The sequence below is a fragment of the Puma concolor genome, chromosome F2, assembly GCF_028749965.1.
Source record: "Puma concolor isolate L17-30 chromosome F2, mPumCon1.1.hap2, whole genome shotgun sequence".
NCBI lineage: Eukaryota > Metazoa > Chordata > Mammalia > Carnivora > Felidae > Puma > Puma concolor.
The window spans coordinates 10,057,282-10,071,766 of NC_141684.1; the positions used below are offsets into that span (position 1 = coordinate 10,057,282).

At 38.5% G+C, this 14,485-nt stretch overlaps 1 protein-coding gene across 4 annotated transcripts in view; it reads right to left on the bottom strand.

The window, feature by feature from the left end:
• The window catches only part of EFR3A (EFR3 homolog A), a 104,429-nt gene that overhangs the window by 40,142 nt on the left and 49,802 nt on the right, over nucleotides 1-14,485 (bottom strand). For all 4 annotated transcript variants that reach the window (XM_086696070.1, XM_086696071.1, XM_025922760.2 and 1 more), the window contains 5 exons: nucleotides 13,118-13,267; nucleotides 12,413-12,550; nucleotides 9,298-9,376; nucleotides 4,563-4,698; nucleotides 2,724-2,891 (listed from right to left, as the gene is read on the bottom strand). In XM_086696070.1, the coding sequence (XP_086552196.1) occupies nucleotides 2,724-2,891; nucleotides 4,563-4,698; nucleotides 9,298-9,376; nucleotides 12,413-12,550; nucleotides 13,118-13,267 (671 nt within the window). The remainder of the gene's footprint in view (nucleotides 1-2,723; nucleotides 2,892-4,562; nucleotides 4,699-9,297; nucleotides 9,377-12,412; nucleotides 12,551-13,117; nucleotides 13,268-14,485) is intronic.

A 14,485-nucleotide genomic window follows, 5' to 3' on the forward strand; every position in this document is an offset into this window, starting at 1 on the left:
AGTCGGGTAACTGTCCCACTCTGGCTCAGGTCACGATCTCATGGATCCAGAGTACAAGCCCCACGTCGTGCTGTGTGCTGACAGCCCGGAGCCTGGAGCCTGCTTCAGATTCTGTGTCTCCCTCTGTCCCTCTGCCCTTCCCCTGCTCGCACTCTGCAATCCCCTCTCTCTCAAAAACAAATAAATGTTAAAAAAAAAATAGATCATAAAAATCCATAAACAAGCCAAATAAATTTAAGAGTCATCATAAAAGCTAGGTTTACCATACACTCATCAAATTGCTTTAAGCAACATCTAGAATGTCTCTGCTGTATTGAGATGCCATGGTAATTAATACTGGCCTCCATTCTATTTGGTCTTTTCACTCCCCAAAATCTTAAGCACCTACTATGTGTCAGTGTGTTGAATAAGACACACATGGGCCTTGCCCTCATGAAGACGATTCCCGCGCACATCATAAAATCACAGCTAGGTGAAACAGGTACTACACCAAACAGATAAACCATATTCATCCACAAGGGGAGCGTCACATGCATCACAAAGCCCTAGTACAGGGCCTGGTGTATATACAGGCTCAACAGTTAAGTGCAGAATGCAGACCCATAATGCACATATGCATGTCCATAAAACTTTAGAAATAAAATAAAAAAAATAAACTTTGTATTAAACATTCCAAAGGACTATTATAAATATAAGTAGCCTACTCTAAGGGAAATTACCCAGAAAGAAGGCACAACCGGGGCTCCAGAATAAATTTATATATGACTCTATTTTTAGCAGAAACCATTAGTAACCATCAGAAATTAGGTGCTAAGTCCCAGAAACAAAACTCAATTTTGAAATTATTATAGCAATCACACAGTTACATTAAAACGTGATCTGGAAATTCTAAAGATATTAGGAGGAGGTTAAAGTAGAATAGGAATTTGCTTACTTTACTTTGTATTTAAATACAGTCAGATCATTTTATTTTCCCCCCAAAATTCTCATGGCTGTTTAAAAGTTTTATTTATTTATTTATTTATTTATTTATTTATTTATGAATGAGAGCACAAGTTGGGGAGGGGCAGAGAAAGGCGGACAGAGGATCTCAAGCAGGCTCTGTGCTGTGCTGACAGCAGTGAGCCCGATGTGGGGCTTGAACTCACGAACTGTGAGATCACGAGGAGCCGAAGTCGGACGCTCAACCAACTGAGCCACCCAGGTGTACCATGTTTTTTTTTTTTTTTTGAAGTTCTTTATTCTTTTACCCTTTGTACATTAACCATGTTTAACAACAACAACAACAACAAAAGACATATGAAATTAAAGCCCAGGGTGTCAGTGAGTACCAGATCTTGGTTTCTAATATCATTCTTCACTAAAAGAAACCACAGCTCTTTGAGAAATGATGGATCCCATGGCTGGGGCAAGAAATATAAAATGAGTCGTTAACAGCTTAAACCAGTAAGGCGGTGTTCAAAAGAAATGGGATGTTACGAAGACCTGGAAAGAGGGGAGTTCCCATTGGCCAAATCTGGGACAACTTCAGCACCAAGATGTAATAATACAGAATGAATTATGCAGCATGAAAACACAAGTCCGTAAGCTCATACCAACAAAGATATAAATACCTGCACTCCTACCTACATACACAGGGGAGAAAAAAGGACCGCTCACCACAGAACACAGAGTGCCACCTGACAGACCATCCACTTGCAACATTACGGTAAAGACTGGTTCAGTAGGAAGGACGAATGGTTACTAAATTCAGGGGGAGGTCTGGGTGAAAAGCAGAACATCTGCATGGTCTAAAAGTATATGCTCAGAGACCGTTTATTATTTGCAAGGATAAAAACGGAAACCGTAGAGCAGAGAGACAGAACACTTTGAGTGATCAAAACGAACATCACCAATGACTAGCAAAAGCACACTGTGCACCTCTGTATGTAACATTCTGAGAAGAACTTTCTCTCTTATGGAGCATCCAACCAGAAATGCACAGACAAACTTAACCATGGGCAAACACTGGACAAACCCAAATGGGAAATTTTTTTTTTCTTTTTACAAAGGGGGTGGTGTACAGTTAAAAACTCGCATTTCATAAATGAAAAGTTCCAGGCTAAAGGAACTAAAGAAATATTAGAAATAAATGCAATTTATGATCCTAGGCTGAATCCTAGACCTAAGGAAAAACATGCTCTGAAGGACATTAGGTCAAATGACAAAACTGAAATATATAAGTTTGATTATAGCACTGCGCCAATGTTAAATTTATTGACGTTAATAACTGTACTCTGGTTATATAAGAAAAATATCTTATTTTTTGGAAAAATACTCTGTGGTAAAAGGCCATAGTGTATATGCACTTAATATCTAATGGGTTAGGGAAAAAAAAACAAGGATGTACGTACCTACCTCTCTCTACATGTCTATGTTTGTATATGGACATATACGTATATATGCACATATACATGCATGTGTGCACACACGGAAAAATGCAGGGAGGGAGAGTAAATGATAAAATAAATAGCATAAAATATTAACAGATGAATCTGAGCAAAGGGTATACAGTGTTCTTTGTCCTATTCTTATGTTTGCTTATTTTCTGAATATAATGTTTTTTAAAAGTCTAAGCTACCATTCATCCACCTTTGACTAATGTACCATAAGAGACCACTCTCAGCGAGAGCTTTCTCAATCACGATTTTACACGATAGTTTTGAAAAGTGAAACGTACTCACCTATTGTTTGGATGATAGCATTCTGCACGATCTTCTCATCATTGTCTTTGGTACTGGTGTTTAAGTTGGCACTGCCTACAGATCCCCCCTGTAAATCATTTGCTTCAAATTCAACACTGAGACGCAGGTGCTTCAGTAGGGTGTTAAAGACTTCCAGCACCGTGGGTCCTGGAAATGAACACTACTGTGAGCTTTTCCAGTATTATGTACTCGAAACCATTCTCCTATTTCTCAAATTTTTGGGTATTTCCAGAGTAGTGAAAAAGTAAATGAGAAACACCTAAATAAGAAAGTTTCCCAGTTATTCCAGCAAACATTTACTGGGCATCTCTGAGCAACTCACCGCTTGAACCTCTGGTACAAACCACACAAAATGTGTATGTGCATATAAATATCACCAAAAACTTTCCATCCACATAATCGTGTGTACTAGACAAATAATGTGTATTAGGACAATATTTACCTTAACTATTGTGTCAGAATCCACGGAATTACGGTACTATAGCCCACTGTAATGTTGGAAATTTATTTTGCAACTTTTGAGGCTGAAGAAGGAATTTGCCTCCATTATTAGAAACTTGCCAACTCATCAGATTCAAGTCAATGAAATTTGCTCTCTGCTTTCAGTTCTATAAATACTCTGCACATATGTGTCACTGCATCTATCACACTATAGTTTAATCAGTGTTTTTATGTCCACCTTCAACTCTTAATTACAATGTTCTCTATCTAGGACATGGAGCCACGTTCAAATACTTCCTTAAATGTACAGAGCTTAGCACATGGTACCCTGTACATAACAGACAGTAATGTGATAAGTCAACATATGTTTCATTTAATATTTCAAATTAAGTAACTTTCCAGTTAAACGACTGCTTCCATCTTTTTGAGATAAATTACAAGATGAGCAATAAAAAGTCCATATCCGAAAGGCCCACTCCCTAGCTGACACTGAATGAGCATTAGAGTTTTTTGAGTAGCTAATGTATTTCTACTTTGATTTTGAAGCAAAGAAACCATAACCAGATTCTCCTTCCAACTTCAGTAATTCTACTATGGACTCTTCCATTCTTTAAATGACAATGACCTGTCCCTTCTCCTTATTACCCCTGTAGTCAGTTATTGAATCCTATTTACATTCCCGTTCCTGTGCTGCCCTCCAAGGTCAAGTTCTTTCCCTAGTGCCTACAATGATGACGACCACCTGTTATTTCCAAAGTGCCCTACGTTTTGCAGACAGATGAATGATCTATCCTATTACATATCTTTGATGATTACAGTAATAAAAACAACGGTATAATTATGTCCACGACCTGGCCACAACGTTAAAGCAACTTCTCTGACTTTCTCCATGCTACCACACATTCTAGCCAAACGGGCTACATAAGATTTTGCTCCTACCAACCTGTTTTCCATTCCTGGTTTGCATTCTGGTTTTCTTATGGTATGTGAACAAATTCTGCCTTGAATTATAGCCTTAGAGAGAGTTGTCTAACTCCAAGTAAACCATAAGTGTCTTAAACCTAGATCCTCCCAAACGTGTAACATATAATTGGTTTTCAAAAATCTTTATTAGAAAAAAGGAAGAAGGGAAGGAGAAGCTGATATGGAGGAAAATGCTCGCATGTACACTAAAGAAGTCTGAGAATCATGCGACCCCAAAATTTCAAGAGAAATTACAGCACATTTAAAAACATTAAAAAAAACACATTAAGGTATTTTTAAAGAGTCTTCCATACACTGCTATACCTACTAAAAAAACCTCTGGAACAGATTAATGCATTAATTTTTTTATTTGAGCTTTTTGGTTTTTTGTGGGTTTTTTTGGTGGACACTCACCTATGGAACCTTTGGCAGCAATGGCAACAGCCTCTAATAGAACCTGAATGATACCTGCTCGGACCCGTGGAGAATCTTTTTTACGAGCATCAAGGTGTCCTAGAATTTCCTGAATTACGTGGTGAGAATACTGAGCCTAAAAGAAGCAAGATAGTATACAAAAACGTATGAGCAGTTATACGCACACTGGCAGAATTCTCAAAGAGTAAAAACCATGTGACACTTAAATGTCCAATTACAGGAGGCTGGGACTCGTGTTACGAAACAATATGGAGCCATTAAAAACCATGCTTTTTAAGAACAAATAGGGATACCGGAAAATATTTATAATTCCCTGGATGAAAAAAACAAGTTGCAAAACACTATGCTTAATAAAATTTAATGTTTCTTTAAAAATACATAGAGAACTAGAATTATATACACCTAAATATCAACGGTAGCAAGGATTCATGAGAGGTTTTTATTCTCTTCATACTTCTCTGTAATTTCAAAGGCATTTATATACTCTTATAATTTGACAATAGAATATAGTATTTAAAAATAAACAAGATTATGACATTTATAGCACTTTTCTCTTCCCCAAACACAATATATATTATTTCTCCTTATGGATATCTAATGCTAAACAGTCAAAACTTCCATCTCATCAAAAACCAGAATCAAAAGGAAAATGTTATCAATGTACACCTGATTAAATTTAAATCCAGGAGATATCAGAAGCTTTGCGATTTATAATTTACAAAGGAAATTTTATCACAGATAAATCTGATCAATCACAATGAATGCTACTGGGACTTAAATCTAAAATAGAATATATAGAAAGTGTTTAACTACATACTCTTCGATTTCTCTTTTTTTTTTTTTTTGTTTAACAGAGTAGCAAAGCTGTGTTTTTTTAAATTAATAACTATACCCAGGAGTCATGAGTGGGTCTACCACCAAGTTGTAAAAAAACAAAAACAAACAAATAAAAAGGACTATGGCCCTGAATCTCCTGGTCTGTGTTTGCCTTCTGATAGGCCTCACCACTCTCTGAATTTTCAGACTGGTCACCTTTTCCTCCTTTGGAATGGGTGGTTTTATACTAATAAGCAGTATTATGTTAGCCCCACATTATGGCTACTCTGCTCAAAAGCAAAAAAACAAAAAACAAAAAACTTCCTCATCTCTATCAATAAAACCGAATTCATCTCCAAGTATTTCTGGCATTTCTGTCACAACACATCTACTTTTACAACAACCCAAGGTAAACATTTTCACCTTTACTTTCTGCTATGTTAAAACAGAGGAACGCCAAAACTTACGCAAAACACAAAAGTGAACTTCTCACATGGGAAGCTGGGTGCTTCTGATGCATGAAGCTCACTCAAGTTAGAGTTTGTCTTATAAACAGGATGGCAATTTGATCTGTCCAAACCCGGACACTTCAGAGAGTATTAATCACCACATAAAGCAGGGCTATTCTAAGCAAAGCAAAGCAAAGCAAAGCACCTGTTCGCAACCGCTTGCGAATACCACCTTGGAAAAGGAGCACAAACAGCAATGCGGTGGATTACACTTCGCGTTGTAAGTTTCTGACGCTGGTTTACCGGGCTATCGCGTACCTGCCACACAACTCACCTCACAGGGAATTTTAAAACAATATTAATGTATGAGTAGCTTTAAGAAGCAACAGGATAGAGTGGTTAAGTGTGTCAAATTTGCCCAAATTCAAATTCAGGCTCCATCACTTTATACCTTAACAGCTTGTAACTTAAGAGAGGACTACTTTGGGGCACCTACGTCCGGGGGCTGGGGTGGCCTAGTGAGCGTCTGACTCTTGATTTCGGCTCCGGTCATGATCTCACGTTCGTGAGATTCAGCCCTGTGACGGGCTGCGGGTTACGCGTGGACAGCGCGGAGCCTGCTTGGGATTCTCCGTCTCTGCCCCTCCCCCACTTGTGTGCCCACACTTGCTCGCTCCTTCTCTCAAAGTAAATAAACTTTAAGAAAAAAAGAGAGAGGACTACTTCACCTCTCCGTACCTCAGTTTTCCTCACCTACAATATTTAGAAAATAAAAACAGTTATTTCATAGGATTGTTGTGGCACTTAAATGAGTTTGTTTGTGTAAAGAACCTAAAATTGTGTCTATTACAGGAAATGTGCTCAATCTAGCCACTACCACTGTTTAATTGGTGACTCCTGGGATCACATATTATTTTTTTTTAATTTTTTTTTTCAACGTTTTTATTTATTTTTGGGACAGAGAGAGACAGAGCATGAACGGGGGAGGGGCTGAGAGAGAGGGAGACACAGAATCGGAAACAGGCTCCAGGCTCTGAGCCATCAGCCCAGAGCCCGACGCAGGGCTCGAACTCACGGACCGCGAGATCGTGACCTGGCTGAAGTCGGACGCTTAACCGACTGCGCCACCCAGGCGCCCCGGGATCACATATTATTACAACGTTAAGCATAACAATAATGACAACAGAAAAACACTTGATTCAGAAGCAGGTGGCCGGCACCGTTCTAAACACCGGATACGTGTTATCACATTTTATCCACACCAGGAAGCAGCCAACCCCAATCACTCGGTGCACTTCACGGCGCGAGTGAAGCAGGTCACACAGAAACGCTAAGGAGGCCGAGCTGTGGATCTTGGTCCAACTTCAGGGCATGGTTCTTAATCACCACATCTTATTACCTTTAACAAGTCAATTTAGAACAGAAGATGAGCTTTAAATAGTCTCCCTTTGCTACAAATGTCCTATTATATGTGAAACGATTTGAAACTACGTCTATTGTAACCCCTTAAGAATATGAACTCTGGTCAGACTAGCTAGTTTAATATTTTACGGAAAGAGTTTGAAATGTCACCTAAGAATGATTCCTATAAACAATTCTAAGGTAAACAGCAATGAAAACAATTTTACCAGAAATTTTAATTATATCAGGATAGTTTTATTAAACAAATTCCCATTCTACTAGGTACGACCATTTAATTTTTGATTAATGGACTTCATAAAACATATGCTATACTTAAAGCTATTTCCAAAAATATGCTGCGGGTCAGCAGTTTCTTAATATTTAATCAGCAAGTGCTCACTGAATTCCCTAAGTTTTTTTCACTTTATTAATTTACTTCTTGCAAAAAACAATTTAATAACAAAATGTGAATGAGGAGGGCAAATGAAGAAATACAAGACTACAAAAGACCAGAATAGTCTTAATTATGTCCACAGATTGTCAGATCAACTTCTAACCTACTAAGTAATTAAATTAAAAAAAATCTCAAAAGTTCTGATAAGGGGCGCCTGGGTGGCTCAGTTGGGTAAGCGTCCAACTCTTGATTTCAGCTCAGGTCATGATTTCACAGTTTGTGAGTTCAAGCCCCACATCAGGCTCCGCACTGACCGTGCACAGCCTGCTTAGAATCCTCACTCTCCCTCTCTCTGCCCCTCCCCTGCTCTCTCTCAAAATAAATAAACTTTAAAAAAATAAATAAAAAAATAATAAAATGTTACAAGAAAGTTCTCACAAGATGGAAAAAACACTATGTGGGGCAATGGATCTTGAATAAACTACTGTGGTAATCATTTTACAATATATACGTATACACAATCGTTATGTTGTACACCTTAAACTTACACAATGTTATATATCAATTACAACCCAATAAAAGCAGAAAATAAATTTTTAAAATTATCCTACCACATCCGAACCAGCTTTATTGTAACTACCACTTATCGAAAACTCACATTTGGAATGCTAACTTTAACTTAATGGTTGGTTGATTTAGACCAAAACTTGTGGAACAGAATGGCCACAACTTCAATCCTGACCTCACTTTCTACCTGCGTGCCCATGGGTGAGGTATCTGACCTCTCGAAAGATTAGTTTTCTGGTCTGCGAAGGAGGGATAATAACAATACCTACTGCTGTACAAAATGAGGATCAAACGACAGCATATAGGTTACTGGCAGAGTCACAGGACACAGTACAGCCAGCACTTCATCAATGGTACTTCTATTTTAAAATATAAATGAATTATTCGGTGCCTGAATATAATTTTTGTTTGTTTCAGAAACGAGAAACCTAGAACTCAGAGGGACTGAATAATTTGCCCAAGTTCACACAACCAGTAAAGAGCACATCTAGGATGCAAATATTCGTATGACCTACAGTAAAAGCTATGCTGCTTCTTACTACCATATCTCCTTTGAATTAAGGATGACTTTTTAAAGCAGAAAAAAATGTGGATTGTGTAAAAAAAAAAAAAAAAAAAAAAAAAGACTTAAAATCCCCACTTGAATTAAGAGCTACCTGGGTCTGTTCAGGTTTTGGGGAAATCTAAGGTGTGGTCCTCTGCAGTCGAGTCGAGTGTCTCATCGTCAGGTTCTATAAAGGCTGGAGGAGTTGATACATGCACTATTCTAACAGTATAAACTCAATAAATGCTAGTGATTATTACCAGCTATATGCTGCTGTAATGAATTTCAATTCCGTTACCAGTTTATCAGTGAAACATAAATACACAATATATTTAAATATATGCACCATAAACATCATCACAAGAGATTTTACTTTTTATTAAATATCTTTTCATCTTGACAAATAAGAAAATAAGTGGTAAATTAAAATGAGACAAAAAACGAAACTAAGAACATGTTGTATACCTACCTCTAATGGTATGCTTATCAATACAAAAACAAAATTACTTATATAAATATGATAAATACTTAACCAATTCTTACCTGAATGGAATACATTATAATTTTAAAGCAGTGAACTGCAAATTCATTGGGATCCCATAGTTTGTGATGGTCTAAATGCCTGTAATTAAAGAAAGTTAAAGAGTTTCTTTTTCGATTCTGCTTTCTTCCTCTAGAAGCTGACAATATGCAAAGCTTATCATAAGAATACTATCTAAAAGAAAGTTCATGTCTCCATTTCAGAAATATGATACATTTTCCCCGACTGCCAGATCCTTTCATAAAACAACAACAATAAAAGGCTGGAATATATGACTCTGAAATACCTAGATGAGCTGGCAAGAAAGGAAAGTCCCTCAGTTCAAACCCCGCAGAAGGCAAGAATCTGGAGAGGTTAAGTTACAGTGAAGTCAGCAGCTGTCCTAGGCGTATCTTCAGATCTCTGGTGGCTGACAGCTAGTGACGTAAAGGGTTATATACACAGGAGACCGGAGAGCAAGCTTAGGGCCCACTCAGGAAAGGCAAGCTATTAGACCAGAAATCCCTGCATCATTTTAGGACCCCTAAATGATGACAGCCTCAGGGAACTTTCTGTTGTAGAAAACTATCAAGAAACTAGCACGCATTGGTCTTGGCTCTGAGGGGAACCATAGAATTCTCTCCAAAGAATTCAACCATACACCCAGTACTCAGGCTTTCACTGTGGTTTACCAGAATTCACAATATCCATGTGGATCAAAAAACTGAGGGATGTAGTTCAAAGTGATGCCTGCAGAACACCTGTGCCTGCGCCTTCAGCAGAAGCAAAATAAAGCCTCTTATGGAGGAAACACCACAAATCCAGGCTTCAAAGAAGTCCCACAAATAAAAGTTACATTGAATGTGAGCTCAAACTTAGGATTTATTTATTTTTTTTTTTTTTTAATTTTTTTTTTTTTTCAACGTTTATTTATTTGTGGGACAGAGAGAGACAGAGCATGAACGGGGGAGGGGCAGAGAGAGAGGGAGACACAGAATCGGAAACAGGCTCCAGGCTCTGAGCCATCAGCCCAGAGCCTGACGCGGGGCTCGAACTCATGGACTGCGAGATCGTGACCTGGCTGAAGTCGGACGCCTAACCGACTGCGCCACCCAGGCGCCCCTCAAACTTAGGATTTAAAGAGCCACTTTGAAGGAGAGGCAGAGTCTCATCTTTGAGGACTGGAGGTATCACTGGAATTAATGGATTCAAAATTTAAAATAAGTTCACTTTTAGGTTTAAAGAGTAAAAAAAAAAAAAAAGGTGATAAAAATTTGACAACTGAATAAAACTCTACCAAAGATGACAGGCAGATTTGAAAAAAAAAAAAACAACCAAATACAACATTCACTTATAAAAGATACAGGGCCAAACTAGAAACTAAATACCAGTTTAAACAGCAAATTAGGCAGGAGGAGAGAATTCATGAGTAAATCTGGAAAAGTACCTTAGAACACAGCACAGAGAAGCAAAGGAATGAATGATGCGTTAGAGAGCTCAGGAGCCAGGAAGTAAAAAGGGAGAAGACCTAAAACAACTACGGCTCAGGTCATGATCTCGAGGTTTCTGGGTTTGGGCCTCACATAGGGCTCTGTGCTGACAGCTGGGAGCCTGGAGCCTGCTTCGGATTCTGTGTCTCCCTCCCTCTCTCTGCCCCTCTCCCACTCGCGTGCACTCTCTCTCTCTCTCTTTCTCAAAAATAAACATTTAAAAAAATTTAAAAAAAAAAAAAAAGATTCTCTGCCTCTCCCCTGTGCACACACGTGTGCATGAGAGCGCTCTCTCAAAATAAACTTAAAAAAAAAAGTTTGCTGAAGACGAGGACAGTTTTATTTATGTATCTATTCCCCCAAATACATGGTATCTTAGGCATTTACTATTTAATTAGCTAATAGCTAATATATAATTAACATTTAATTAAAAACTTAATTAATTAACATTTGATCAGTATTTAAGTCCACTAAGTTCTACATAGTAAAAATAAAGCCCACTTCAGGTTACCCAACTCAAGCACAGTTAATTTAGTAGCTTCTTTCTTCTACAATCACTCTCTAGATTTTTAAGGCCTTAGAGATTACCTCTCACTTAATAAGAGTATTAACATAAAAACCAGAATTCCGTTATTAAATCAGCATGTCTAGATACTGAACAATAAATCTGCCTTTCGTTACAGCTGACATCATTTTGATTATTTCCTCAGTAGCATTTCCATATGTCCACAGAGTCATTAAACACAAAATCTCAATTTTTCTTTTTCAGGCAGTGGAAGAATCAGAGATCCCTTTGGAAATCTAATGATTCTATGATTTTTAGTACAATTTCATGGTTTATAGACTCTTATTAACTAAAGCTCAACTTTAACCTAAATATTTGCCTTTAATAAAGAATTCCATATGTTCCAGTAGTCTGTATAACGTCTAATACCATAGTCTAATCGGTAGTCAAATAATGTCTCTGAAGACATTATTAGTTGGGAAGGGAAAAGGATGAGGCAAACGATGAACAAAAGACTAGCAAACACGGCCAGAAATTACACAGCCTATTATACAGTAGATCTATCATCTAATGACCGTACGAAGGCTTGACAACAGGGCCTAAGCGATAATGTTTCTGTGGAGAAACTCAAAGTTCACACATGTATTTTCCCTGGGGGGAGAGTCTAAGTACCCATGAGATATTTAATAGTCCTGCTCTGACCAGTCACCAGGTGTAAGATGAAATTTAGAGAAGTGCATGTGCACTAAGGCAATCCAGCCACGGGAAAAAGCAAGCCACGAAACAGAACCAGGGACTAGGAAAAATGACCACAGAAGTTACTAAAAAGAGGTACATCACATTTGGACACTACTGAATATTTTACTCTGCATATGCATCTCAAGGCCTGGGAGAAAAATTCACAATGAATGATGCATATGACATCAAGCACTGACTGGATTTCATTTTTCAGGGGAAAGGCTGGTACAGTGCTGGAACAGCACTCAAAAATACGGCGGCCGACTCATGCCTATACCCCTCCCACAATGCTACACTTTCTACCAGTAACGCACTCATGCCAGCAAAATGTGTCCTCTGTAAGTGAATTAGCACAGAATTGACATGGTATGATCACAAATAACCAGGACAATATCAACTCCTTACGCAAAAACTGGTCTAACAGCGTTATTCATATTCCCAAAAGTCGCTCGGCCCAGCAGCTCCCTGAAGCAGTTTTCAGCCAGCACGGCAGGGTTCTCTTCTTTGTCAGCAGCAGAAGGAGAAGGAGGAGGGCCTATGCGACTGGAGGAGAAAAGGAGAAATGAAGAAAACCGTATGCAAGAATTCCGACACTAGTTGTAACAGCTAACAGACTGGAGTCCTCGGCAATGTGCAAATGTTTTCTCTTTACCCCCAAATATCTTAGAAGAATAAAGGAAATAAACACAGCCTAACCTTTTGTTTAAAATGGTGAATAGCGGTTATTATTACCATTATTATTTTGGTTAGATCTAACCACCTTAGAGCATCCTGGAGGTCTACAGAATAACAGATGTTCGGCTATAACTTCTACTTCTCACACTTGCAGCTTTTAGTACGACTGGATGCTCAATAATAAGCAGCAAGTGTAAATTTATTCTAAAAGAAATAAAACCTTAAGTGTAGGAGTAATAATCTGTGGTCCACTAAGCCTAATGTGATCACTAAAGATGAGTAATTTTTCAAAAGAGCACATATTTAAACTCCCTCGCATTTATGAGACCACTCTTTATGTAACACTAAAGATACAACTTTCTTATCGGGCAAGCAAGCACACACGCACATGTACAAAAGTAACACACCCTCCACCTGAAAATCTGTATTAAATACCTGTCAACCTCTTCGATCTTCTGCATGTTAAATAACAGGGATGGAACAATTTTGTCCATATGCTGGGGTTCCCAAATGGTAGCCCGAAGTTCATCATTAACTGTTTTGCGAACCACTCCCTGAATACCCCTGATTCCAGCAATTCGGATTCTACAAAAAAGAAAAAAAATGAGTCATGAAAAAATGATTTATTTTTAACATTTTAAAGTTTATTTATTTGAGAGAGAAGGGGAGAGAGAGAGAGAGAGACAGAGAGCGAGAGTGCATAGGGAAGGGGCAGAGAGGGAGAAAGAGAATCCCAAGCAGGCTCCTTGCAGGAGCTCCTAGCAGGCACCTCCCAAAAAAGTTATTTAAATAAGTCTGCTCTGCCTGTCTAGTTAAAAGAATGAAAATCAAGTAAATATTATCTCAAGTCAACAAAATGAAAATAATACAATAAATCTAAAAAATTAAAATCTCAAAAATCTAAGATAGAGGTATGGCAGTTCCAAAAAAGATTTACTTTATTTTTTTGTTTTTTTAATTTACTAATGTAATGTCTAGCCCAAATGCAGGGCTCGAACTCACAACCCCAAGATCAAGAGTCTCGTGCCCTACCAACTGAGCCAGCCAGGCACCCCAAGATTTACTTTGAATAACATCTTTTTAAAATCTGCACTTAAAGTTTAAAGGGACTATAAGATATACTAATATCAAGTCTATGTATTATTTTTCAATAAAAAAGAATGCAATCAAAAAGCATTAGGCCTTCCTAAGGGACAACAATAATCCAAACTAATGTGAACTAGATTCTTTTCCTTTTTTGCCTAGAAATCTCGGAAGCTGAGTGAAAACAGGATTTCTCTCTTCCTGAACACCTTTCAGTGCTTCCTCAGACCTGTTCAGGGTTTCTCCCAAAGGGCCTCTCCCTTCCTGCAGTCCAGGGAGATAGAGAACTAAGCTGGTTCCCGTAAAGGCATTGTGACACATGAGAGCTATCATGACACGAGTACAAACAGCTCAGCCATTTTAAACACATCCCGTCCATGGGTGACTGAAGATCTACCCACACAGTGCGAGATGGCTGCCTTCCCTTCCCTTCCCCTCCCCTCCCCACCCACAACCCTCAACTTCCTCAAGCTCTTCCTCGCTCTTAATTATTTATTTTTTTAATCCTGTTGGGGGCACCTGGATGGCTCAGGTCATGATCTCACCATTTGTGAGCTGGAGCCCCACATCGGGCTCTGCGCTGACAAAGTGAAGCCTGCTGGGATCCTCTCTCCCTCTCTCTCCACCCCCTCTCCCGCTTGCACTCTCTCCGTCTCAAATAAACGTTAAAAAAAAAAAGGGGCGCCTGGGTGGCGCAGTCGGTTAAGCGTCCGACTTCAG